The 26,030-nt window shown below is 41.6% G+C and overlaps 1 protein-coding gene across 2 annotated transcripts in view; it reads left to right on the plus strand.

Annotated features, from left to right (window-relative positions):
- The first annotated feature begins 2,297 nt into the window (after nt 1-2,297).
- DPYS (dihydropyrimidinase) overlaps nt 2,298-26,030 on the plus strand; it is a 33,754-nt gene continuing 10,021 nt past the window's right edge. The window contains exons 1-8 of one of the 2 annotated variants that reach the window (XM_076329253.1): nt 2,298-2,390; nt 3,225-3,500; nt 7,571-7,729; nt 9,929-10,108; nt 11,255-11,444; nt 18,599-18,755; nt 19,760-19,901; nt 21,922-22,064. In XM_076329253.1, coding sequence (XP_076185368.1) covers nt 2,298-2,390; nt 3,225-3,500; nt 7,571-7,729; nt 9,929-10,108; nt 11,255-11,444; nt 18,599-18,755; nt 19,760-19,901; nt 21,922-22,064 — 1,340 coding nt within the window. Of the gene's footprint in view, nt 2,391-3,048; nt 3,066-3,224; nt 3,501-7,570; nt 7,730-9,928; nt 10,109-11,254; nt 11,445-18,598; nt 18,756-19,759; nt 19,902-21,921; nt 22,065-26,030 lie in introns of those variants that run through there. The other variant, XM_076329254.1, reaches the window with a different exon arrangement.

A 26,030-nucleotide genomic window follows, 5' to 3' on the forward strand; every position in this document is an offset into this window, starting at 1 on the left:
GTCCCACCAGTGGTATTTCAGGCCAGGGACAGCTGAGCTGTGAAATATCAAATATTTACCAAATGTATGTAAATGCAGCTGATGTGAGATTATCTTGTTTGTCCAAATGGACTAAATAAAAGGACAGCTTAGACAGAATGTCATTTTCTACCAATAACCTATTTAATGTCTTCAAAACCACCTGTGGGATAAATTCAGTTTTCCTAGGCACAGCATAAGACCTGACACTCAATTACCTTTCCAGTTTGTGGGACCTGCAGCTCTGAGTTGGGCATGAAGTTGCAGGTAGGAAGGTTTAGGCACTTAAGAGTAGGATCCACAAAGTCTAAATTAGTCAGGAGGAAATCAGAGGAGGGGAAAAGGAGCTCAAGCCCGATGCTGTTCAGAAACAGAAGTAAATGGGATTTTGAGCTGTGCTACTCTTCGTGCATTTAGGTGTTAAAGTCATGTCAGCTCTTTCCTGTGCAACACACAAAAAAAGGGAACTGAATCCCCTGGTGCTTACCATAGTCTGCTGTGATGTGGCAGGCTTGCCTTCAAATCTCCCTCTGCCCAATTTGGGGGAAGGATTTGAGCAGGAACAGTTTACCACTGCCACTAGCCCAAGAGCATACTTGGAGGTGATTATCTAGGTCTGTCATGTAGAAACTCATTTCGTAGAACTAACTAAATATTCATTGGCCAGGGAGAAATAGTAAGAAAGTGACTATTTTAGGTTGGCACCGAGCTGGGAGATTTCAGGGTGAAGCCTCTTTGCCAATAAATACTGAATATTTTGTTCATGCTGTTCCACGTGAAATCATTAAATACCCATTGGGGCAGGCATATGAACTTGACTGCTGCACCCCACGTGACTGTACATGATCAAATGAACCTCTGTCTTTGCCACCCCCTCCCTTCACTTAACAAAGGTCACTTCATTTATACAAAGTGAAACTTTTGCACCTGAGACACACTCATCTCAGATCCCCAGCATGGATCAGCTATTCAGGTACCCATCTGCATGGTGGGAGAAATGGGTTCACTGCCTCAGCAGCAGCAGAGATTCAAAGTATAGCCCCGTTAGTCCATTTCAGTGCCCACCTGGACCCCTTCCGTCCTCACTCTCAATGTCCACAATTCCTTTCTTAGAGCACAATAGTTTGACTTCCCTCCTGTGTCTTTATTCCCCAGCTCTTCATCCGAATAATCATATAGCTGAAACTCAACTATTCCTGGCTCATCAATACCATTGTAATTAGTGGGCCAGAGTTCCTGCCTGAATTCCCATCACAGTACCTTGACCCTTGTCTTTTTACTGGCTTTAAATGCAGCAGAGATGGTAGGTGCAGGTTGCACTTTCGGGCCCGTTCAGCACCACACAGCTGCCCTGGGAGCCTTGGGGCATTTCACTTTGTTCTCATTCTCCGCTCTGCTTTTCCAAACGAGTTTTGACATTTTCTGTTGCTGTGTCATGGGATGAATCCCGGTGGGTCTCTGTCCCACCGCACAAAGGTGAGGCATAAGACAAGACAATTTGGGATGAGCAGATACAAAGGCAAACTTCTGGTACTGCTCTCCTATCCGCTGGGAGAGAAGGAACACAGGTGACACGTGGATGGGAAGGTGAGTGTTTTCCCAATCTAGTGTCATTTGCCTAAGTGTCTTTTTGGTAGCGTATGTGTGCACCCTCTCACGGCCCTCAGAGACAATATTCTGTCTTCTGAAGCCATCATTGCTGAACTGGAAGAGGTCGAGGGGATGAAGATGCTGGTGCTCAGCAGATTCAGGGACACGCTTGAGCAGTGTCACTGCTGAGTACACAAAGCCCGGGTTACTGGAGGAGTGGGAAAAGTCCACAGAAGCAGGTGCCTCTGGGATGGTGTAGAGCAGGTCTTTCCTTTTCTTCTGCTCCAAGCTTTTAGCTCATTTTCTAGCTGTCTTAATTTTACTTTCCCTCCTCTTCCAGGTCTATATTCTGAAACACACACGCCGCCTCTCCCAGCCGCGGTCACGCCAGCCCTGTACGAAACCCACCGCAGAAGCCCCGACTTTCCCCTTCCCCCGGCTCTCACCGCCCGGCGGCGGGCTCCGCCGCCCCGGCCCCCGGCAAGGGGCCCCTCTCGGGCGGGGGGGCCGCGAGGGGTCGGGCACAGCCCGGCGCTGCCGGCGGGGGACGGCGGTTGCTGCCCGCGCGGGCCGGGGCCGGTCGGGGCCGCCGGCGGTTGTGCGGGCAACGATGCGGGGGGGCGCGGGGGGCAGCGGGCAGCGGCCGGCCTGAGCACGCCGGGCAGGGGCAGCGGGGGGCGGCGGCGCAGATGGCGCAAGGAAACGGCTACCGGAGGATGATTTTCACGTGGTCCTTCGGCAGCGGCCGCGCGCCCCTGGCGCTTGAACCTCCTGCAGACCGGGTGAGGAGAGGCCTCGGCAGCCTCCGGAAATCCCCGAGGGGCTTCCCCCCTCAGGCCGGTGTGTCGGCCACGTAGTGGCATTGGCGGGGGGGAGAGCTGTGCCTGGGTCCTGAGGGTTGTGTGTCCCAAATCATCTTCTGAGAAACGGTTCGGGAGCAGTTCCTGATGGCCGGTGCCCTCCAGCGATGGCGCAGTCCCATGGCAGCGGAGGGGCCCCTGCCGTATCAGCCTGCGGGGGCTCAGCTGAGATGGGCCTGACACTTGGACCACTGCTGCCCTGCACTCTCCTGGCCCCTCTGCATGGGCAGGACCCACAGGCTCCCCGGACACGGCTGCAGGGACCTCAGGACATCCTTGGGCTCCCCAGCCACCTCTGTGGAGAGCTTGAATTACCCTTGGTTTCCTCAAACCCCATTGCAAAGATCTTGGGTCACCTTTGGGCATCACAAGCTGATGAATGGCCACATTTTCAAAACAGCCCAGAGTGGTTCAAACCCCGGCTCCCCCAGGCTGGAGTGAGCGCCATGAGAACCCAGCCGGACCCTCCTGAAAGCCTGGCCCCACTTTCTCCAGGCAAAGAGAACTAGAGCAGAAAGGGCCCGAAGCCAGCTCTCTGCCACCAGCCTGTGCGCTGGCTCGATGCACTCGCTGGGTATTGGTGCTTCACTGGAGGCGGTAGGTGTAGCTGCCAAGGGCAGTCTGTTTAAATAGCACTGTGTCGTGTGTGTTTAGGGCCATTTGGAGATAACCTGGTGCTCTGGGAGAAGGGTGGGCAGTGAAATACTCTCAGGCAAGAGCAACTTTCTGAGCTGAGGCCTCACTTTCGCCTTCTAGGCTCCCATGCCGCTGCAAAACCTGGCTCAGCAGAGACTTTTGATCAAGGGGGGGAAAGTCGTGAACGATGATTGCTCTGTGGTGGCTGATGTGTACGTGGAAGACGGAGTGGTGCAGCAGGTGGGACCAAACCTAAACCCTGAGCCACCCGCTGGACTTGTCGTGCTGGATGCGACCAACAAGCTGGTGATCCCTGGGGGCATCGATACTCATACACACATGCAGTTCCCTTTTATGGGTAGCAGGTCAAAAGATGACTTCTATACAGGAACAAAGGTGGGTGCACATATGCGTGTCTGTGCGTCCATCTGAGCTTTCTTATAAAGGGATGTCTGCTGGTTACTCAATATTACTTCTAAAAGAGAGAATAGAGTGTGAATCAAGCACAGGCAATTGTTACTGTCCCTTGGCTGGGACATTGTAATAAGCGGTGGGGGTACTCAGAGGTCCACTGTCAACCACTGCGTTATTTGGGCTCCTTCAGAGACTTTTCTGACAGCGGGTGGCAAGTGTTAAGTGCAGTCATTTACCCTGGTTGTCACCATGCGGACTACAACTTGCATTGGTACATGCAACAAGCTGCATACTTTTCTGAGCAAAGGTTAACTAAAGCAACAGTTTAACTCCCCAGTGCGTTGGGAGCACATCTGTGGTTATCTGATCTTTCTCCTCTGTTAGCATGGGGGAATGCAAGCGTTTCTTGTGTCATTCAATTCTGTCCTTACTGTCTCTCTCAGTGAAAGTCCAGTCCAAATACACTTTTTAAAAGTATCTCATTTCTCCCAGTTTTACACTTGGAGTGGTTTTTTTCAGCTTTTTAGCTCATCTCATTACAGTCCCTGCATTAGTGGTGTATCAATTACTAGTGTTAACAGTATTATGCATCATCTCCATACAGTAAAAATACTCATATAGAGCTCCCTAAAATTTGTAAGGTACTTTTCTAAGAGCTTTGCTGTGCAGGCTGAAATCATAGAATCATAGAATCATTAAGGTTGGAAAAGACCTCTAAGATCATCGAGTCTAACCGTCAAATCCTTTGCCCACAGAAAGCATCACATTGTCCTACTTGGCTTGTCTGTTAGCCAGCATCCTCAGAGAGCCTGTTATATCCTGTCCCTCTCATGGCAGAACTGGGGTTCTAAAGCAGAAAGCGATAGTGCATCCCTTCCAAAGAAATGGATTTCACTGATGTACATTTTTTCTGATGTGCAAAATACTGATTTGCCTCTTTGAAAAGCTGAAATAAGTTAAATTCAACTCCTTTTAACAAATGGTGTGATGCAGGAACCACACAACTATTAAGAACCTTTAAAGTTTGCAGTCCTGCTTAGATTGACCCTATTCTTTAACAGGAAATTTCATTTCATGCTTGCCCCATCATGTCATGAGAGTGCAAGTTAGATTGTTTCAGTGGCGTAACATTTCCATACTCTAACAAGGATTTGGCTTTTTTTAATGTTGAGCCCAGAGTACTGAAGGGAGGACTACAAATCACCTGTGTGCTATCCTTAAATTACTGCCGTATTTCTTTCAATAACAATATTTATTCCAATTCAGGATAGATTTGCTGGTGTTCCTGCTGTTATTTGGAATGGAAATATTTTACACTGGATAGTTTTAAGCACTAGAATTGTTCTTCTCAATGAGCACAGAAGTTATTGCCTGTCAGAGTTCAAGGAGCATCTGGACGACGCTCTTAGTCCTATGGTTTAGTTTTAGGTAGTCCGGCGAGGAGCAGGGAGTTGGCCTCGATGATCCTTAGGTCCCTTCCAGCTTGAGGTATTCTATGATGCTATAGTGGCTCATTATAATAGACTGTAATTATTCTGCAAAACTTGGACAAAAAATTACTTTGTCCATCGCAGCAGATCTTTCCTGCCATACCAAAACGGCTGCTCTGTCGAACATAACATGTCTCTCCAAGTCAGACATAAGATAAGATATAAAAGGAAAGCTACAGCACTGAATTTCCACCTCCAGAACTGATAGCTGGAAAGGGATTATAAATTTGATCATGGGAATCTTTTTCCCCAAACTAAGTCTCTTCCATAGCTATCTGGTAGAAATGAGGAAATCTAGTATTACATGGGCCTTACAATGCTGTCTTTTTCAGATGTCCATAGAAAAGAAATATTTTTTGAAAAAAATTGTAGTCACCAAAATGGCTTCCACAAACAGTTTTTGGACTTCACACTGCTTTTTGTGGTAAATGGAGAGAAAAAAAATCAAGTCCACAATGTCTGTTCTGCTTGCCTATAGACATCACAAAGTATGTTTCCTGGCTGAATGAAGTACATAATTTGATTTCTGTAATACTTAGTTTACATGATTTACAGTACACAAAAATATATATTAATGTTTTGTCATTTTCTGCAACAATCCTTTATTTCTCTGTGAAGACCATTTTTGTAAACTAATTATCAACAATGTATTTAGAAATTTGACATCTCAAGAGAAAGCTAGCAGATGTGACTTGAAGCCGGAAGATGATTTTGGTTGACAAGAGAAAACGTGTAAAAGAAACGGCAATGACTGTGGCTTTCTCTTAAGACGTCTGCTTGAGGTCTAAGTGGTCTCGTTCTTCAAGTGCCTCCATTGACTTTAAAGGGAACCGAAGATGCAGATTAACTCAGATGTAGGTGCCTACACCGTAAATCCCAAATTAAAGGAGATAAATCGTGTGCTAACTTGCAAAAAAAGTACTAGTTTCAGTTAGCATATAAGTTTTCTGAATAACTTTTTGAGGCACTAGACAGGGAAGCTGCAAATCATAGACTGCATACTCAAAACAGGATGTCCAGATAGTCACTTTGGTGCCTAAAAGACGACTCTAGATCCAGCCTAGTGATCAGATGTCAAAAAGTTAGATATCGTAGACCTTCTTAACCCAGGTCAAAGTGCAGAAAGTGTTCAGAGCTATTTACTCAAGGTCATCATCTGACAAATAATTTGGCAAGAGAATCAGAGAGACAAGGTTGTGTTCCAACTATTGCAAAATATGCTACAATGTTTAGCTAAAATTGACCCATTCAGTTGAATAAATAAAGGCACAGAATAAGTCTCTTTACAAAGAGAGGGGAAAAAAGATGTTAGGGGAAAAAAGAGACTTTGAGTGGAGTTGTGGAACCAATGACTTTTTTTTCTTCTTGAAGTTTATAAATGTTCTTTAATTCTAAATCCTATTTAACAAATAAGAAGTCAATCTGCCTTGTTGAAAAGAAATTTTGAGAGTTTGAACAACTTCTCTTGAAGAAAATGTTCTGCTGAATTCATCACAGACTCACAAACGTTTATGTCACTCTCCAAACTTCTTTTTTTGCAAAATATACTGACATATTTACAATTTTGCTTCTGATTGCTAAGTGGAGAGAAAGAAGGCAGAGACTGATTGATCTAGAAATAGGAAGAGTAATTTAGCATGAATTTGAACTGTGTATATTTTGATCTGAATTGGTTGTACCTGTTGTGCAAAGGGACGTTCAGAGCAGTAGAGAGGATTTCTCTGGCTAATTTGGAAGATTGCAACAATTACAGCAGAGGAATTTCTATATTGGATCAATTTCTGTTTGTTGAGGATCTGGTTTCTGGGAGTGACTAACAAAGATCCTTCAAAGGAAAAAAAAAAGTAGTAATTCAATTGTCCATAAAGGAGAGCAAAAATTATTGGTTAAAAAGCAATTTTTGATCCTCATAACATACATAAAGTAACGTTTTTGTTTATTTATTTACTTGTTTATATCAAGGATTTTTCAAAACCTGCTATGCAGTTTTACTAAATGATACCCTGTCAGTAACAAAAATAATTTTAAAACACTTTAAAAATCCTTTTGGTGTTAGGCAAGAGTTTGGGGATTTTCACACTGGATTTTCAAACTGAATCTGTTTTTTTTTCATTGTGTATCTGCCCCTTAATACTTTCCTGTCACACAGGCTTGTTTTTTCAACTAAGTAGCCTCTGAGGAAGCATTTCTCAAGTTGATTATGGTCTTCTGGTTCTCTTCTTTGTCAGTGATCCCACCCGCTTAAGGAAACTCACTGATGCATGAATGCTGCAGACTCATCTCCAAATCTTTGATAAGATTTTGTACATGTGTGAAACCTTCTCCTTCAGTCTGAAAATTTCCCCATGATTCTCCTGAATACCTGTTTGAGAACATCCTTCTCAAAGGAGGTGAAATTAATCTCCACAATCATTTTGCAAATTCAGACTTTACGCAGGGAAACTCTTCAGTGGCTTTTGGCTTTTCAGTGTATCAAGATTAATTGTTGCACAGGGAATCGGAGAGGGTGGGAGGAAATTTGCATTCTCTCTGATTGCTAAATATTAACTTTCTTGCTTTCAGGCTGCTATAGCAGGAGGAACCACTATGATCATCGACTTTGCCATCCCTCAGAAAGGCTGTTCTCTTATTGAAGCCTTTGATAGATGGAAAAGCTGGGCAGACCCTAAAGTCTGCTGTGATTATGCACTGCACGTGGCAGTTACGTGGTGGAGCAACAAGGTAGACACAATAGCTGATTTTCAATTCCATGAATTGGTACCGCACCTGCTTTGAATTCGTCCTCATGTGCTAAGTATAGCTTGCTGGCAGTGTAATAGTTAGTGTATTTTTGTGTGTAAAAACTACATTTGAAATAGTCCACATCCTTCTAAAAGTACATGTATTTGAAAAAATAAAGGAAGTCTGCAGATAGCCTACATCTTTGGATAATACCGCACAAAGCTAAAGGAAAAGGAAGCAGTTGTGCAAGACCAAGACCAGGCAGGCCAGAGGGGGCAAGAGGTGTTTGCATCAATTTTGGCTTTTGTTACTTGAACACTTGATAATCTATGCTTCTGTTGAGTTTTGGTGCTATTATTCTTTTTAATAAGGGTATACATGAAAAATATGGTATGTCACTTTATTTGTAAAGGAAGAGTTCTATTCCTGAGTGACTGCAGTAATATCTTCTTAAAGTAAAGCAGGACTGGAACCAATAATTACTTGAATGTGAGATTATCTAAAAAACCTTTTTGAAATTTACATACGTGAGAATTGTCCTTGTTGTGTGAATGTTTGCTGATAGCCTGAAAGTTTTACTGAATACATTAACTTTTCAGGTGCTTGACATCTATCTGAACCTGACCCAGGTTTTACAAGACCACTTTGGATCCTCAGAGAACATGCATCAGTACATAAATATATTAAGTTAATTCCATTTTTAAATATGAGTACTTCCTCTAATTTTTAACTTTTAAAATATATAAACCAAAGCTTTCATTCTGCAGACACCCCATCTTTGGTATTCTGTGCACTGAGCACTAAATAGACTGACCCCAACTTGTAGCTCAAAGCGAAGATATAAAATAAATTCTCCAGTGAAGTTTGAGGAATGTGCATTTGAAACAGCCTTAGTAGAGAACAGTGGAATTGTACTGAAAAATCCAATAAAACTAGGGAGGTGTAAATCAGTGAAATGTTCTGGTTTATGTTAAGAAGTTAACTGTTTTTAAAAGCCAAGACTGAAAGAAATAGAAAGGTCTGATGTTTTGTTGCTGTAAAAGACCTGGGTAAAAAAGACTGATATTTCATGCCCTTCTAATTAGCTAACATCTCCTCAGGATTTGAAGTACTGATTAAAAACATACATTCTTTACAATGCCTTCCCTTAGTCATAGTAATTACTGAAGAAGAAAATAAATGACGTGCCTCTATATTTGTGCCAGAGCAAGGCCTTATGTCAGGTATTTATTTGTTTGATAATTCCTACTCAAGATATGCTCCCGTCCCTCCTCTGGATAAATCCAGAAAATTTCCTTGAGTTTTATATCAATCTCTCACCTTTCTTGGGCAGATCCAACCAGATTATTAGAAAGAAGATGAAAAATAGTGTTTTACTTTTTGAAAGGAATTCATCCTATAGAAATTGTAATAGCATCACAGATACGTGTCAATTACTGTCACCATCATTTTACTGGGAAGGGAGAGCCAAAGTTAGGTAATGGATGGTTCTAGCTAACCAGCTGCACAAGAAACCTTTGGGCTACAATCAGCATCTTTCTTTCTTTCTTTCTTTCTTTCTTTCTTTCTTTCTTTCTTTGGGACATAATGTTTTGCTGGGCTTCACAGACTCTAGCAGAAGCAGGGAATCCTATCAAGGAGGGCATATAAGATAAAAAGCAGGCTGCATCTAGAGTTCTAGAGCCATTTTTTTAAACTACAAAATATTTCAAAAGGCTGTGTGTTGTTTAGAGTCAGGACAAAGCTCTGGGAGAAAAGATCTTTTCTGTTACTCTGTTATTTGCCAGAAGCTGAAGCCTATTATGATCCAATTTTGAAAATAAATTTTGCACAAATCTCCATACTCTATAAGTATTGATGCATTGATACTGGACTGGGTGTTGTCAACATCAGGAGGTTTATTTGGAATGAAATTCTGCTTCACTATCTTTTGTAAAAAGCATTCCCTTCCTGCAATTAGCTTGTGCCTCCAATATCTGCACTGCAGTGGTACTAGTTTATATACTTTGAGAATCAGTTTGATACAAGAATAATAGTATAAGTCAGTCTTTAAATATGTGACTTAGGCTGTTTGGATTGAACATGTGTTTGATGGGTGGAGTAAAGGCTCACTCTTCATATTTACAATTTCTTTATACAAAATTATTAACAGGTAAAATATAATATTGCTGTTTTTTAAAATTGCTGACTGTTTTTCAGGTGAAGGAAGAAATGAAAAGTCTTGTTCAAAACAAAGGCGTCAACTCCTTCAAGATGTTTATGGCCTATAAAGATCTATATATGGTCAATGATGAGGAGTTATATGCAGCCTTTTCCTGCTGTAAGGAACTTGGAGCAGTTGCTCAAGTCCATGCGGAGAACGGGGAGCTAATTGCACAGGTAGGCATTTGACATTTTGTCCATCAAAGTCAGGAATGTAAGCGGTCCTGTTATCTAAGCACTTCAATAGATGTATTAGTACCATCATTATATCATAGGGAAAGGCTTTTCTACCCTATTTTACTTCCATGGAATTGAAGACAAACATCTTGTCCAAGATCCTAAAGGATGCTTGTGATGGGCTAACAAATTGTAACCTGGAGTCCTGGGTTCAGGATAGACAGGAGGCAAATGACCCTGTTATAATGAGAGTTATGCTTGCAGTATAATATATATAATATACTTGCAATATAATATGTATACTTGACTGACAAAAAAAGCATCAACCAGAGCCTGACCATCGACCAGGTCAAAGGAGGAGCACTCAGCCAAGCTTTTAGATGTTAGGTGTGTGATGGCGAACCCTAGGTCTCTCCAAACATAGTCAGCTCATCTAACAAGAACAAATCCAGAAGTACGGAGAAGGCTTCACTGACTGGGCACAAAAGTCTCAACATCTGTCTGTGCATAGTTAGCCTCACTTCACACTTGCTACTGCCATCTTAGTGCTGTGTGGAGGCACTGGGAGTATAACTACACTGATGTCTTTGAGTTTCTTCAACTATTCTAGTCAATAGTGCTTTGACTCTGCCCCAGGTCCCACAATGGAAATGAATTTATTGCTAAGTAATCTCAAATCAGCAAAGCATAGGTTCCTGGAATATAGTGGGGACAAAATCTTATGCCTCTTAAAACCTTTGAGCCTCATTCAGAGGCTCTGGATGTGCATCTTTGTGCTTAGTAAGGATCCTTCAATTTTTTTTCCAATGAGGGGTTAGTACTGTCATCTCAGTTACTGCTGTGATGATTTAAGAGTACATATTGAGAGAGAGGTAGGATTTTCAAAAGCGGTGGTTTATCCTGCAAGCCAGTGGAGCGTGTTCTCTGAAGTCACTTAGGTGTTCCGAGACCTGTGTTTATTGAGAGATACATTGGATTTCAGATAACACAACAATAACTTCTCTTGAAAAAAAAATCCTAACTGCCTTGTTTTTTTTTCTCAAACTAGCTGCAGTGGCTGGTTTAGGATCCATTTGTCTGACAGCATGTTCACAACACCATGGTTGCACTTTAACTTACTCTCACATGTTTTTGTGTGGTGTTCAGGGTGCAAAGAAGATGCTGGCGATGGGGATAACTGGCCCTGAGGGGCATGAGCTGTGTCGTCCTGAAGATGTGGAAGCTGAAGCTACACAGAGAGCAATTACCATAGCAAATGCTGTAAACTGCCCCCTTTTTGTAGTCCATGTAATGAGTAAATCTGCAGCAAGGGTGATAAGTAATGCACGAAGAGAAGGTAAAAGTCCTAATTCTTTTATGCTTAGGCAATGGCATTGGAGGAAGGGTCATGGGAAAACTAAACATAGCATCAGTGTCCTACTTGCCATGGGTGCCATAACCCTCAGAACATGGGTGAATTTCTTGGAGTGGGGTGTCTAAACTGTGTGTGTGTGTTGTAGGGCCCAAGAGGAGCTAAGCAGTGTGGAAGAACAGCAACTGGGATTGAGACTTTCCCTTCTCCCCAGAGCAAAATTTTTTCCTCTTCATACTGTACCTCTAAGGTCAAAGTGATGGCCAGGACAGCATTATTGCATTAAAAATGATGTGACCAGTCCAAGGCAATATATGCTCTGCTATTCCCCTCCGTTGAGTTATAGTCTGCAAGCTATTATTACCAGCTATTCAGGTGAGAAATTCTACAACAGAGACCACACCATGTTTTTACAGACGGTGCCATGACATGACCAGGACTCCTATTAATTGGGCACGTAGAAATCATGGTGATAATAACAATGTCTGAAAGCCTCGATTCCCTCCAGGGAAGGGTTTCTCAGGTCATGCACTGCAGGGTTCATAAATAATTTCTGGTCAGCCAAGGGAGCCTGACCCTCTTGACCATCTGTTGGGCAGGCTAAAAGCAGCCTGAAGGCTGTAGGGATTCAGGATGTTTTACCTCCTCATCTGTAAGTTCATCCAGCGCAGCCTGTGGAACCACAGTGCTGTGAGGAGACATTATATGGGTGTAAGGAGCAGGACAGAGGCCCGTGATTTGGAGGGCCTAAAACTTTATGGATTATCTGTCCTTGTTTTCTTTTTATATCTCGGCTTGTGTTCATTTGACCTAACATGAATTGCATACAGACCTCAGGTTCCTTATTTCTTGACTTTAGAGATGCTTACACTGGGGGTGTAGATTATTAATATCAAAATGCAGAGTATGAGAGCTTGAGGAAAGTGCAATCAAAACCAGCATGATATTATTGTGCTAATATAGATGGATGTGTTTATGTGGAATATGTATTGATTATGACTTCTAGTAAGACTTATCAGTTATTCAAGTTTATAAAAGAATCTACTGGAATATTTTTTACTAGCACATCTTTTGGTACTGTGCTATGTTAAATTCCTCCACTAGATGACAGTGCTGCTGGTAATGTGGATTATATCTGTCAGTGTATGGTTATTTGTACGTTCACAGGTGTGGTGTCAACATTAACTACAAGAAGCTGTAACAACAGTTAAAATACTCAGATTAAAGTTGAAACACTGGCTGTGAACATAAAAGAGCTAAGATAGGAGGTGGTGTTTTATAACACAGTATTCGAGTACGAAATTCTATGCTGATAGTAAATACTGTAAAATACTGTTAGGCATGTGTTGTAAAAATAGTCTGCAGTGCCAGTATGATAACTGACTTGATAATAGTATGTTTCTTTGATGTGTAAAAAGAAGAAATTGGTACAACTTGTGCTTATTGTGGTGCAAATTGGATTTTATAGCTTCCTGGGTTCATGCAGTCAGAATCATCAGTGCTTGCCTTTGTGCACAGCAACGTATAATATCTCTCCATAATTAATTTCTATTTGCATGGAAGTATACTGTTTAGGAAACTGTTTAGTATACTGTTTAGGAAACAGAAGTCTAGGATTGATTAAGAAATTTCAAAAGATAGCTAGTGTACCACAAAGATAGGTACAATTATAGTTTTCAATGAGACTGATCTGTATAAATTCTGGCAATTAGAAATTCGTTGTTGTTAGTTTCAGTAAAAGTTATTTTCCATTCTTCAATTGAAAGTGGTAATACAAAATAAGGAGTTGCAGAAAAAAAAATTCTCAAAGTATCAAATGACATAAATAAAACCCAAATATTTTGCTGAAAGATGTTCAACTTGGACAGGTTAAAACTACTCTGATGTGAAAGCTGTGTAAACTCTTAAATACAGAAAGGCTCTCAAGCATTTGGAATATTCACTCTAATGCAGTTTATTCATCTTTTCAAGATTGTTTCTCCATCTCTTGATGCTAGCTTCCTGCTATTTACAATTGTGAAATTTTTCATGTTCCTTTCCAAGTATTTAGCATAAAGTAAGTGTGTGGGTGCATATTCCTCCCTGCCCATGTCAGGGGAAGATTGATATCCCTTCCTATTCCATCACTGACCTCAAAAGGAGAGAGACTGATCTTCAGTGAGTGTGATCTATTTTCTGGGTGACAGTGCGATACCAGAGTTGAAGCATTGCTTCACAAATTCTGTGGGATGGTGATTTTCCTAGTCAAAAATGTAAGTCAGACCCCAGTTCTTCTTTGTCCCTCATTTAGCTATACAAGTTGAACAATAATATTAGAGCTGATCCAGTTTGCCGAAGACAAATTCTGAAGGCATAATTCTGTTGTCTTCAGTAAGCTATGGCTCAGACCTTAAAGGCTAAAATCAATTATACAGACTGTAAAGGGATACTAGTTCTTATACTAGAATAAGCAAACTTCAGGGCAATCACATGAGTGACCATCTTTCCCTCTCCCCTCCATGCCAAAGTCCACCATCTATGTCTGCTCTGATCTCCAGCAACACTGGTCACCGAAGGAAATCTCCAGATTGCAGCAGCACGTTTTTCATGTACATCAGCAACAGCTACAGTGCTGCCGAGTATTCAACAGCAAATCCAAGATTTCCACATTGTGACTGTGTTGAAGAGGGAGAAGTTAACTCATGCCCCCATTTTGTTCTTTTGGGGCCCTACCAGCCTATTTGCCGAAAGCAATGGTTCACCATTTCTCCATTGGAGAGGGTCAAAGGCAGCACCTCTCTGTGAGAACTGTTCTTGCTCATCTCAGTGGGCTGTTTCTTCATCTCTAGGCAGATCATGATCTTGAATCTTGCTAGAATAGGTAGAGGAACTGTCTGCTTCCGCAGAAGGGCAGTCTGATATCTCTGTGTGCTCAGTCTCATTCCCTTGAGTGGGAAGTCAAAGAGGATCCTCTTTCTGCTATTGTGTGTCTTCCCTACAATGAGAAGACAAGGCTGTAGAGTACTGGTGTCAAGCAGTGCAGCTCCCTCTCCTTGTTAGGACTACCTGATGTGAACTTACTGGGGAAAACTAATGTGGCCCTGTCACCCATTCCTTCAGCCAGTAACGCCTACGGGGAAGCAAGGCTAATAAAATGTGATGTAGGGATATATGACTTATACTGCCTCCCACTTAAAAATACTTTCATTCTAAGTGTACGAAAGACTAGAGATCATGTCCCTTTGCTCATTTAACTGTGCTGTTACGGCTAAGGAAATAAGACTTTCTAGTGCAGATTAGAACTGGAGAGCAGCATCTTACTAAAAAAGTCAGTTTTTAAAAGGTTTCTCTCTTTTAAAAAATGCATACAAAAAATACGTACTTGGTCAGATTACAAGAAGCTTGCTTAGACTTCTAAAGTCAGTACCTCCTACCATCAGTCACGGGTTAGGTCTGCTCTTAGTGAGAGGAAGGGCATGTCCATAGCTGTGGGTATACAGATTCTCAAGCTGATTCTGAGCATAGGAGTTGTCGTGGTTTAACCTCAGTCGGCAACTGAGCACCACGCAGCCGCTCACTCCCCCCCCCCAGTGGGATGGGGGAGAGATTTGGAAGAGCACAAGTGAGAAAAACTCGTGGGTTGAGATAAAAACAGTTTAATAATTGAAATAAAATAATGATAACAATAATAATAATGTAATAATAATAATATTACACAAAGCAAGTGATGTACAGTGCAATTGCTTACCACCCACCGACTGCTGCCCAGCCAGTCCCCGAGCAGCGGCCCCCCCCAGCCAGCTTTCCCCAGTTTATGTACTGAGCACGACGTCACATGGCATGGAATGTCCCTTTGGCCAGTTTGGCTGTGCCCCCTCCCAGCTTCTTGTGCACCTCCAGCCTTCTCAGTCAGTAGAGCATGGGAAACTAAAAAGTCCTTGGCTAGTGTAAGCATTACCTAGCAACAACTAAAACATCGGTGCATTATCAACTTTGTTCTCATCCTAAATCCAAAACACAGCACTGTACCAGCTACTAGGAAGGAAATTAACTCTATCCCTGCCGAAACCAGGACAGGAGTGCAACTAAAAATGCCAACTTTTTAGCTGGCTCATGCAGGACAGCTCAGGTCCAGACTGTAGATAGCTTAATTGATGTAATGCTATGCCTGATTCAATAAACCCTGCCTTGCAGTTCTGCTTCTTTCAGATTATAGCTGGTCAGTGAGTATCTTTGCCCCGTATGACCTTATCTTAAGTGCTTCTGAAACTTTCACTAGAATAAGCACACAGGGACCAGTTTTTCAAGCCTGTAAATGTTAGTTGGTGTTTCTCAAGATTATGACTCTTTTTGAGTTCTGATACGTGGTAAAATAAATTGCAGTTGCATGTTCTTCTTTGTTATAAAGAAATTTATGTGAAAATAGCTCTTGCCAGCCAGTTTGGGCATCTGATGAAGAAGTCACAAAATCCACAGCTATTTTCCAGCAGCTCAGACATGTCAGAAAGACCAAACAGCAGAACACTTTCTGCTTACTATTTATATTGAATGCAGGAAAACATAACAAATGGAAAGACCTGATTTATTACTGCATTACTCCAGTTTTATGCCTATAGGCAGAAGCCAATTGAGCTAAAAGAACCTTAATGCAGAATTTCCTTGTTGTCAATCGAGCTAAAAGAGCCTTAATGCAGAATTTCCTTGTTATTTGGATTAAAGCAGAATCTTGATATTATTGCACCCTTCAGTGTGGCTAGTCACAGTCCAAATGAAATGCAAGAAACTGCATGGTCAGCAGAAGTGTCCAGATGTAGTCCATTGAAGCAGCAGTGTTCAGTCACAAAATCACTTGAGGAAATGGCTTGTACTCCTTCCCACTCATGGGAACAAGGAGAGCTGCTCAGGTCAAATTCTGACTGCAGAAATACTGTCATCAGTTGTGGTACATGAGTTAGAATCAACTCAGCATATACAACTGTGAGCTTGGAGACCTCCTTTCATTTTTATGTTGTGAAACTGAGATAAGAAAATTATTTATGGAAGCTAAACATATACTCCTTTCCTACCATTTTAACTTTTATTATTTATAGCTATGTCCTAATGATTCATAGTTTAGGTTTGGATGGAATCAGCATGTTTAGATGCATTCGGAAAGACACACCCCACACCACACTTCCTCCTCCCCCAATTTCCACTGACTTTGCTCATGAAAAATCTGTCAAAAGTTTAATAGGTAAATATAGGAGATTGGTTGTATATGCAGGACTTTTCCTGTATATATCTAGGTTTGTGGCAGCCTGCCCTCAAATACTGTGTTTGGAGTTGCCCAAGGAAGGCCAAGATCCCCCTAACTCCTGCAGCAGCTCTGCGTTAGGAGAACACTAATCTGACTCAAACCTCCTGATTCACTGAGTGGACGTATCACTTACATGGGTGGCCTCATATCCAGTGCTTTAGGTTTTGAAAATAAGATGCAAAAAACAGCAATTAACTGCTTAAGTCATGATTTCCAGTCCAAAAAATGGTGGTGGTCTCCCTCTGAGCCCAAGTGTAAAGCTATAAATATGTAGATAAGCGGGACTGGGAGCTTAGAATGCTCCAAGCCAAAGTGTTAGTACAAGACAAGCATGTACAGCATGTCGGAGCATGCTGAGATGGTTATAGCAAATTAATAATGCTAATAGGGGGTCTTTAGGTTGTGGCAGAAGTCATACTATGTAGTACTTGGAGTAAATGTACACTATAATAATGTCAGAGCAGGTTTTGAAACCTTGTAGAAATAACTGTAAATTATGGGTTTTAAATGGTACGAGGCCTTTTTGCAAGTCTAGCACAGAAAATTTAAGGAATGGTACTACTGCAGTGGGAAATATATTTTGAAAAGAATTGAGCTCCACAGTAGCTACCTACGCTAGTGTAGCAGTTATAATCGAGTAGCTCACAGAAGTACCAGAATCTAATGTACAGAGAGAAATCTGTAAAGGTTTGCTTTGCTGTTTTCTGAAAGTACAGTAAATGCCTGACTTACTTACATGCAGAAAGCCAGAAAAAGGTCACTGTCTTGTATCACCGAGCAATTACCAGCTGAGCCCTTGCTGGGGTAATGTAGTGATAGTTCTAATAAAAATTGTCCCTGGAGTGAAATCTGGGATCTGTAGCAAGATACCCACCGTCTGTAGGGAGCAGGGGAGGGAGAAAGCTCTTGCTGGGATCCAGCAGAAGCTGCCTTTAACCAGCATCAAGCAGCCTATGAGTGGGTGTGTGAGGTCCCAGCTCGCTCTGGTTCTTTGGTGACTGTCACAGTGAGGGGCATTACCACCTGTGACCTACAAAACTGCAAAGTGGCTGGACCACCTCCTCAGGGAGTGAAACATCTTGTTTTGTCTCCCATTTTGTTCTGATGAGTTTCAAACTCATGTTCCCTAGGAGGGAAAAATAGTTAAAATATGTTAGCTCTGTCCAAAGGCTAACAGCCAGTCTGGGCTGGCATCCTCTTCTGAGGAATTTGGCATACTGTGCAGCAAAGGATTAAAGATTAAAATTTGGGAAATAACTTTTAAAATTAAATTATTAAAATTATTAACTTTTAAAATTAAATTATTTATAGTTTTTTATTTGGGAAATGTTTTTACACTCTTTAAATTTATGTCTGGTGCCATATTGTTATTCCTGGAACAATTATAGCCTAACAGTTAGAAGTACTGCCTTGCAAAGTCTGTATGCTACATATATTATTTTATTAACTTGCACTGTTACGCAGTCAATAATTTCAGAGCACCAAACAGGTGCTACCAAGAAATACATGGATCTTGAACATAATTAATGCAACTGAGGACTCTGTTCCTTTTGAAATCTCAATCGCATGCCTGGTAAGCAATATGTAAAACCCACTATAATATATCTGTCAACAATTTAATTAAAAAACTTGCCCAAGCAATGTTGTTATGAGGAAATATATTGGGAGGTCACCAGCAGAATATTCAGAACAGAGATGCTGTGTTATAGCTTAGTTTATTATGTCCTTCCATATGTTGGTATTTAATTTGAAACACTCATTCAAATTTAAATCCATTGCCACCAAAAAGATCCGGAGCAGAGAAAATACAAGATACGCATTTTTATATTGTTTGATGATGATACTATTGTTTTACATTTTTCAGGAAAGGTGGTTTATGGGGAGCCTATTGCTGCTAGTCTTGGCACTGATGGCACCAACTATTGGAATAAAGACTGGGCTCATGCTGCAGCATATGTCATGGGGCCTCCACTGAGACCAGATCCATCTACTCCTGGTTTCCTCATGAACTTACTGGCCAAGTAAGCAGATGAACAAACAGTGACAGCTGATGCCCAAATACACGGCAAATTCTGTCTGGAGTATATAATAACAGGTTGATGCCCTGGAGATTTTCTAAGTACAGAATGTTACATTATCAGGAAGGAGAAATGGAAGGTGAAACCATAGATGAAAAACATTTTTTGTTACAGAAATTAGAAAGTGTTCAGATCTTGTTTCTCTGAACTCTTGTGGCCTTCTGTCCCCATTTGATTTCAATCAATAAGCCTTGCCTTGCTAATACTGCAGCAAAAATTGAAACATGACCAGGGGGACAGTAAGGCTGTAAGTCGGTCAGAAATGTGTAAGAAGTAGGGTCACAGCTAAGAGTTCTGGGTTTTGTTGTCAGCTGCCTTTTTCACTTGAAATTTGGATGCTGCATAAAAACTAAGCCTGCTGACTTCTGAAGGTAGATATAAGTTGTCCACTTCATAACATCTCCTTCAGAAGAAAGTAGGAACAGAAATATGCTTCAGATACTTGCAGTTAACAAAATGTGTAGTTTGCTGGTATTTCATTACCAATAAAGCTTAACTCCACAAAAGGGTTGAATTTGACCAAAGAGTCTGTGAAGGTATGCCTTAATACTGACTGGCGGTTGCGCAGATACGTAGTAATTTCACAGGGTATATGGAGTGACACAGTCTAAAATTGCTCTAAGTGAGGATGGGACCAAGCCCTTTGCTCTGGGCAAAGTGGGACAGTCCTCCGTTTGTGGGACACCTTTGACATATCCAAAGTAAAAGTGTTATTTTTGGTGCTCAGTTTCTTCTGAGGGGTTTCTGAAGAGGAAACTGCTTCATGGGCAACTGGCTGTTACTGTGGAGCTACTCTTGGGAGTATGGGACTGAAGACAGGCTGGCAGGGCATACCAGTTTTTCCTTGCAGAAGGGATGGCTGCATCTACCCTGCCTTGCAACAGATTTTCCTATGTGGCACTGTCTGGTACATGCTCTGATTTGTAATGAACTTTGTTTCTCTGTAGTGATGACCTGTCTGTGACAGGGACTGACAACTGCACCTTTGACATAAGCCAGAAAGCTCTGGGGAAGGATGACTTCACAAAAATCCCTAATGGAGTGAATGGTGTGGAAGACAGGATGTCAGTCATATGGGAAAAAGGCGTTGTAAGTATATCAAGATGTCTGAACATGGAGGTAATTGATTTCTCCAACAAAATATAATCTCTCAGCAGTATGAACTCTCCAGTTTTATCAAGTGTATTTATCATTGGATAACTCCTTTGATCAAATACCATAACAGAGTCCTTACTAACTCTCTCTTTATGGTCCTGGGAGATAGAGGAAGATTCTTAGTGCTTAAAAAATAGCACTAGAGAATCATTTCCATCATTTAGCAGCAAAGGACTGCCATTGTTTCAGTGGTAGTGCACAGTACATTTACTTGCAGCATTTTTTTCAACAGATGAAAGTAAAAGAGAAGAGGTGCCCACAGTTTTGACTTGGTCAGTTCTGTATTTTTTCCTCTTTGATCTCTCTCAAACGTAGCTGTTGCAGGAGCTTCTACACTGGGTGTGTGCCTGTCAACTTCTAATTTGTGTTTTCAGCCAGAGGAAACAAGCTAGAGATAAGAAATGCCTCTCTAATGCATGGCTCAGTCCTGTGATATGATGAGATGAGCACCTTCAAGTCCCATTGACTTCAGATTTTCAGTGCCATCACAAGAATGCTCAGTGCTTCTCAGGACAATGCCCTTCAGGCTCTAAACAAATACAAATATGAAAGCTAGTGGCCAGGCTTTTTGGATATGGGGTGGTCTGATGAGGGGGGAGGTGAGGCAATCTGGTGAGGAATCTGCGGCTTACTGGGTGTTATGATTGCTCTGGCTAATACAATACTGTTAAGTTCCAGAGGCTCTAGTTCAGCTTGCTTTCTAATGAATATTAAGTGCTCTTGCAGTAGTGAAGTCTTGTTGATAATGCACTGTGAAGCATATTTATTTGTCACAGTAGAATTATCTACCTCACATACTTGGTAAGGATGTGGATCAGAATCTCTCTTGTTTATCTATCTGTACTTGGGATTCAGCTCCAGTTGGTGTGTACAAAGCAGACTTCTGCCTATGTTCACCTGTGGCATAGCTCTAGTGTGATTATTGATGGTGTAAACTGGAATATAATCTAGCTTCTGGTTAGTATGAAAGGGTGACATGAATATGTACATCAGTGCTGCTTTTGAACAGTGTATCCTGGTGGGCAAGATAATTTTTCAAAAGGTTCTTCAATCAGTGATATCCTCCCTTATCTTACTCATAAAATATTACACAACTGTGAGAGTTTGTCTGGAAAGCTTCCCTCCCTTCCCATACACCATTATTTAGAAGAGCAGTGTTCACTTTCGTTATGCTTTTCTTCTCAGATGACTGCTCACAGGCCACCATACAAACATGTTTTTATGACATGCTGATTCCTAGACTGACCTATGCACAATATTACTGCCAGTGTAGCTGGCTTTCCAAGCAAACAACAGTCACGGGGGCTGGATTAAATTAATTATGTAGCAGTGAATAGTCCCAAGACACATGCGTATCCATTATTTCTTGCCATTTTGCTGATGTGTCACACCAGCAAATCTGGTTTTTATACTACTTGATCTCAAATATTTACTGAACAGTACTATCCTCTGAAGTTATGTTATTGCTGAAGAGATTTGCAAATCACCTTTCCTATATTACACATTGTGCCTTGCCTTTCCTTTATCATCTTCCTGGCTCTCCTTAATACTGTCTCACCATTTTCCAAAACCTAGATACTTGAGAGATGTTATGTCTCCTGAGGAAACTGCTGAGCAGGACTACAGATTCAAAGCCAGCTAAAAAATTTGATTTCAGTTGACTTGGGACTGGATCCACAGAGCGTTTGGCTTTAAAGTTGTCTTTTTTCCCTTTGCTGTGGGATAAAGTAAGATAAAGTTATCGTATCCAGTGAATGTACATTGCAGTATGTGCATCTGAGACAAATAGTTATTTTTATTTCTTTTAAACTCTTCAGTATGACATTTAAAAAAAAAAATTGATGTGATGTTGGCAGAGAGCTGTCACTCATCCTAGCGTTTTAAAGAGCAGGAACTTTTTTTTTATTCCTTGTTTAAAAAAGTAATGAGTTTGCTTTTGTGTACTCTTCTGCAGTACAGTGGAAAAATGGATGAAAACAGATTTGTAGCTGTAACCAGCACAAATGCAGCAAAAATCTTTAACCTTTACCCAAAGAAGGGGAGAATTGCTGTGGGTGCTGATGCTGACATCGTAATTTGGGATCCCAAAGCTACAAGGTATGTATGGTTAGTTAATTCCTCCCACCCAGCCTCTCTGCAAGAAAAAATATCTCAAAGCCTCTGTACAGATATAAGCCTTTGCGGTGAGGTTTTGGTGTTTTTCAGCAGCACTTCACGTGAATTATTTACAGGTTATTTTTCTCCTACAATAGTGTATGTAAGCAGAGATCTTTGATCTCTAGATGGACTTTAAAAAATTCTCCTAGATCGCTGACCAAGTGCAAAAATAACACAGTCTGTACCTTATGCTACCAGGGCTTGGTATCCTAAGAGTAAAAATAACCACTTTGGGATCTTAGAGTAACTCTGTTAAGTGCTAGAGTATGTTTAGCTTCCTCCCACTGCAAAGAGAAGGGAGAGGACCCTGTGTTCCTGCAGGATGACCCATTGCAAACTTGTGTTTTGAACTTACAGCTATTTCATGCATATTCAAAGGTGGTCAGGATAGGTGGTGAAAGTGTGGGGTCTTGCCCTCCTAATGTCTTCTCCCTAGCTGATAGAGCAAATACAGTGGTACAGCCAAGAGTGAGCTTAGTTCTGAAACTCAAGCAGTGCATGCTTATGCTTTTATTTAAGGAGTTTTCTGATTTTGTGCACAGTAAGTCTGCTAGAATAGAGCTTTCACACCAACAACAGATGCACAAAAGGTGTGCTTATGTCTCACCCTGCATGGCTTGATGCCATGCTACATTTTTGCTACAAAGGGCATGCAGTGTCTTTGTGGGAGCCTCAACTCACACAGCATACTGTGCGTTACAGCTGATTCCTGTCTTCAGGTATATTCACACCATCAGCCAGCTCCATGCTCAGGCCACTATAAATATCTCAAGAATTATACATCTTGAGTCTTGCTCTGGCTCTTGTGCCCATTCTGGTCTTGTTTAAACTGCCTGGAAATGGTCTGGCAGCTGGCTGTCACAGAGTCAGCTCATCTGGGCAGTTGTCTTTCTCAGCTGAGATGCCTATGGGCTGTGTGAGTCGATCTCCACTGTTTAGGTGCTGAGCAGGTTAGCTTAAATCTGCAGGCATTTTAACAGCCGAGTCTTGCTTCTGACCACATTCAGCAGCAGCAGCAGGTCAGGAGGTGTGCTGGGATGGTGCTTTTGTCTTGGGCTCACCTCTAGTGAGCAGTGTGAGCATACAACTGCCCTGAAGGCACACATTGACCCTCCTTGAAATCTCTTCATCAGTGTCATCCAAATAGTAAATCCATAGACGGTAGCAGTCACTAACTCTAGATGACCTTTGTGGGGTGTTGGGCATGATGATGGTATGGCCAGCTTTCATCAAGGTATCACAGTGTTCGGTTGTTCCTAAAGCCTGAGCTGTTGTAACTCAGGTGGCATTAGGTTTTCAGCTTTTGTTTTTTAAAAAGCAGACTTGAAGACTCTTTTCATGGTAGAGGAAAGTTTTGAAACATAGCTGGGCAAATCTGATTTTGGAAGCCAAATGGAGGAAAAAAAGCCCTAATCCTAGATTTACCTTACACAAACAAAATTTTCTTGACCAATCTTTTGGTTTTTGAATTTGTGATAATGCAGTTCTCACTCATTTCAGTATATTCATGGGTACGAAAAACATACGTGAGTGAGAGAAAAAGCATTCTGTGTTTTAAGCTGCAAAGCTTGAGGACATGGAGGCTGCTATTCAGAAGTCCCATAAAAAACTGGCAGCACCAGCAAAAGAAGTTTTGGGAGTGTCAACCCCAATAAACATAGAGGCCTGCCCAGCCCTGGGTCAGAGAGATTTTCATGTGCATTATGCCTTCCGGCATGTTGAGCAAGCATATTTTGAGATACTAGCAATGAGCTATTTGAGGACAGTGGAGCTATGAATTCTGATTAAAAAAAAAAAACTGAAGGATTCTTTTCTGAGCTCACTTCTGCTCTGCCTGGGGACAAATGAATCTAGAAGGATAGCAGAGTTCTGACATTGTCCTCAAGGTGCTTTGTCAGCTCCTGAAATTATTTATCTTTTTGCCTCCCAAACATTCCTTCTGCCTCCCTTCACTGTCTCCTGAGTGCTCTAATTGCCTTTTTGCCCACTGCAGCTGTGAAGGTGCAGTTTTTCTTCAGATATGTTTTTGAAACATTAAACTGTATTTTCTTACTGAGCAAGCTGATTTTAAGTTCAGCCAATACTTTTTTTTCTGATCTGGTACTGTTCCCATTGTTTATCCCTTTGGCTTTGCTGGGAACAAGCCTCTCTGCAGGTACAATTTTGTGAACTACATGAGTAAGTATAAATAAATCTCACTAGTGCTTGTCTATTCATTTCATTACAAATCCTGAAGAGGGCACAAACAGCCCAGCAGAAAAAAAGGATCTAGTAATGGACTTCAACCATTTAAGATATTATACGAGATGCAGCCTCATGTTCTTTTGTTGACTCTGGGGGAGTGATTTTCAATTTCACAATAGGCTTGTTCCTCTTTCTTGCAAAGTCCTTTCTCTTTTGAGCATGACTTTTTCTCTTGTTTGTAAATCTAAATCTTGTAAGAGGAAAATGCAATTTTCCAGTTCTGATTTGATGCTCTGTTGCTGTAGTCTTAAAATACTGGCTGATACTAGCTTAAAGAGTTAGACAATTGCTGAAGTATTGCTGTGAGGAACTGGTATTATCACAATCTGTCAGAGGAAGTCTATAGGGAAGATTCTGAAGTCATTCTGAAAGGTAGTGAAGCTCTTCAAAATATGAAAATTTACATCCCTACAAAATTGGCTGCATTTCCCCTCCCACGTCATTGCACCACAGCAACATGTTGGGTGCTATCTGGGCATTCAGGATTCTCTCTTTCTAGGTTGCAAAAACCTAGTGAATTCAGCGTGACAGCTCTGCAAGCTGGGAGCAATTGCAATTCAAGTTTCCATTTCCAGCACTCTGCCACTTTAGCTGAGGCTTTCCTTCTACGAGTCAGCTTCATTGACTGGCCTATTTCTGTAGCCTTTTCTGGTAATTTCTGCAGAAAATACTATATGAACAGTTACCAGATTTGCTACTGTATTTAAAGGCTTCTAAATACTGGTTTTAGCGGGTCTGCATGAAAGCAAGCAGTATTGGGAAGAAACACATTAAATGTATAAATTCATTAGAAACTGCATTAGAAAAGATGAGTTGTGAGTTCTGCTAGGTTAGGTCTATTTCTTAGCTTCCTTATACTCATTGCATGTTCATTAAAGAACACACAAATACCAAAGGGACCTGTTGGTTTATTGCAGCCATGTGCTACCAAACATCATCTTGCAGACCTCAACACCCTCAGCATCCCAAGTACAGCCTGTGCACACAGGATTGTTTTGTGAGAACGTCTTCAAAAAACGCATGTAGGCAGCAAATGTGTACTGACTGTATCATCTTATTTTAATCTGTGCTTTGATCAAGAATGTTCACTGACTTCTTTCAGCTGCACACAATTAATATAACAGCCCCAAGTCTCTGAAAGAAAAGCAACTGTAACGACTGTTCCAGAAGAAGAGGGCAGAGTAAGCAAGGAAAAGGGAATGTCACCTGTCAGCAAGTCAGCGTCCTCTATAGCTGATGCCTTTAGCTATTTGAAAGCAAGCAAGAATACAAAATCTCTAGGGCTTGTTTCAGAAATGCTCAGCAAGGAATCTAAATACTGCAGTACCCAATTCAGACTGTGGAGAGAGCTGAGCATCCCTTGTAAAGTAGGGGCAGAAGGTGCTGAAGATCTCATAAGAGACATTCAGCTCCTGGCAGATATTAGGGCTCAATAAACTCACTGTAGCCTGTCAGAGCCTTGCAAATAAGCCCTGGATCAAGCCCCAAAGGCAAGATCAAACACCTGTAGGGATAAAAAACCCGTCTCAAATGGAGTTTAACTTTCTAAGTCCAGCCACTTCATTATAACAACATGCAGTCTGGGAAGGCTCACCCACAATTTTTTTTCCACTCATCAGATATAGCCTAAAAGTTAGCTACTTTTGAATGCAGAGGCAGAGC

The sequence above is a fragment of the Aptenodytes patagonicus genome, chromosome 2, assembly GCF_965638725.1.
Source record: "Aptenodytes patagonicus chromosome 2, bAptPat1.pri.cur, whole genome shotgun sequence".
Taxonomy (NCBI): Eukaryota; Metazoa; Chordata; class Aves; order Sphenisciformes; family Spheniscidae; genus Aptenodytes; species Aptenodytes patagonicus.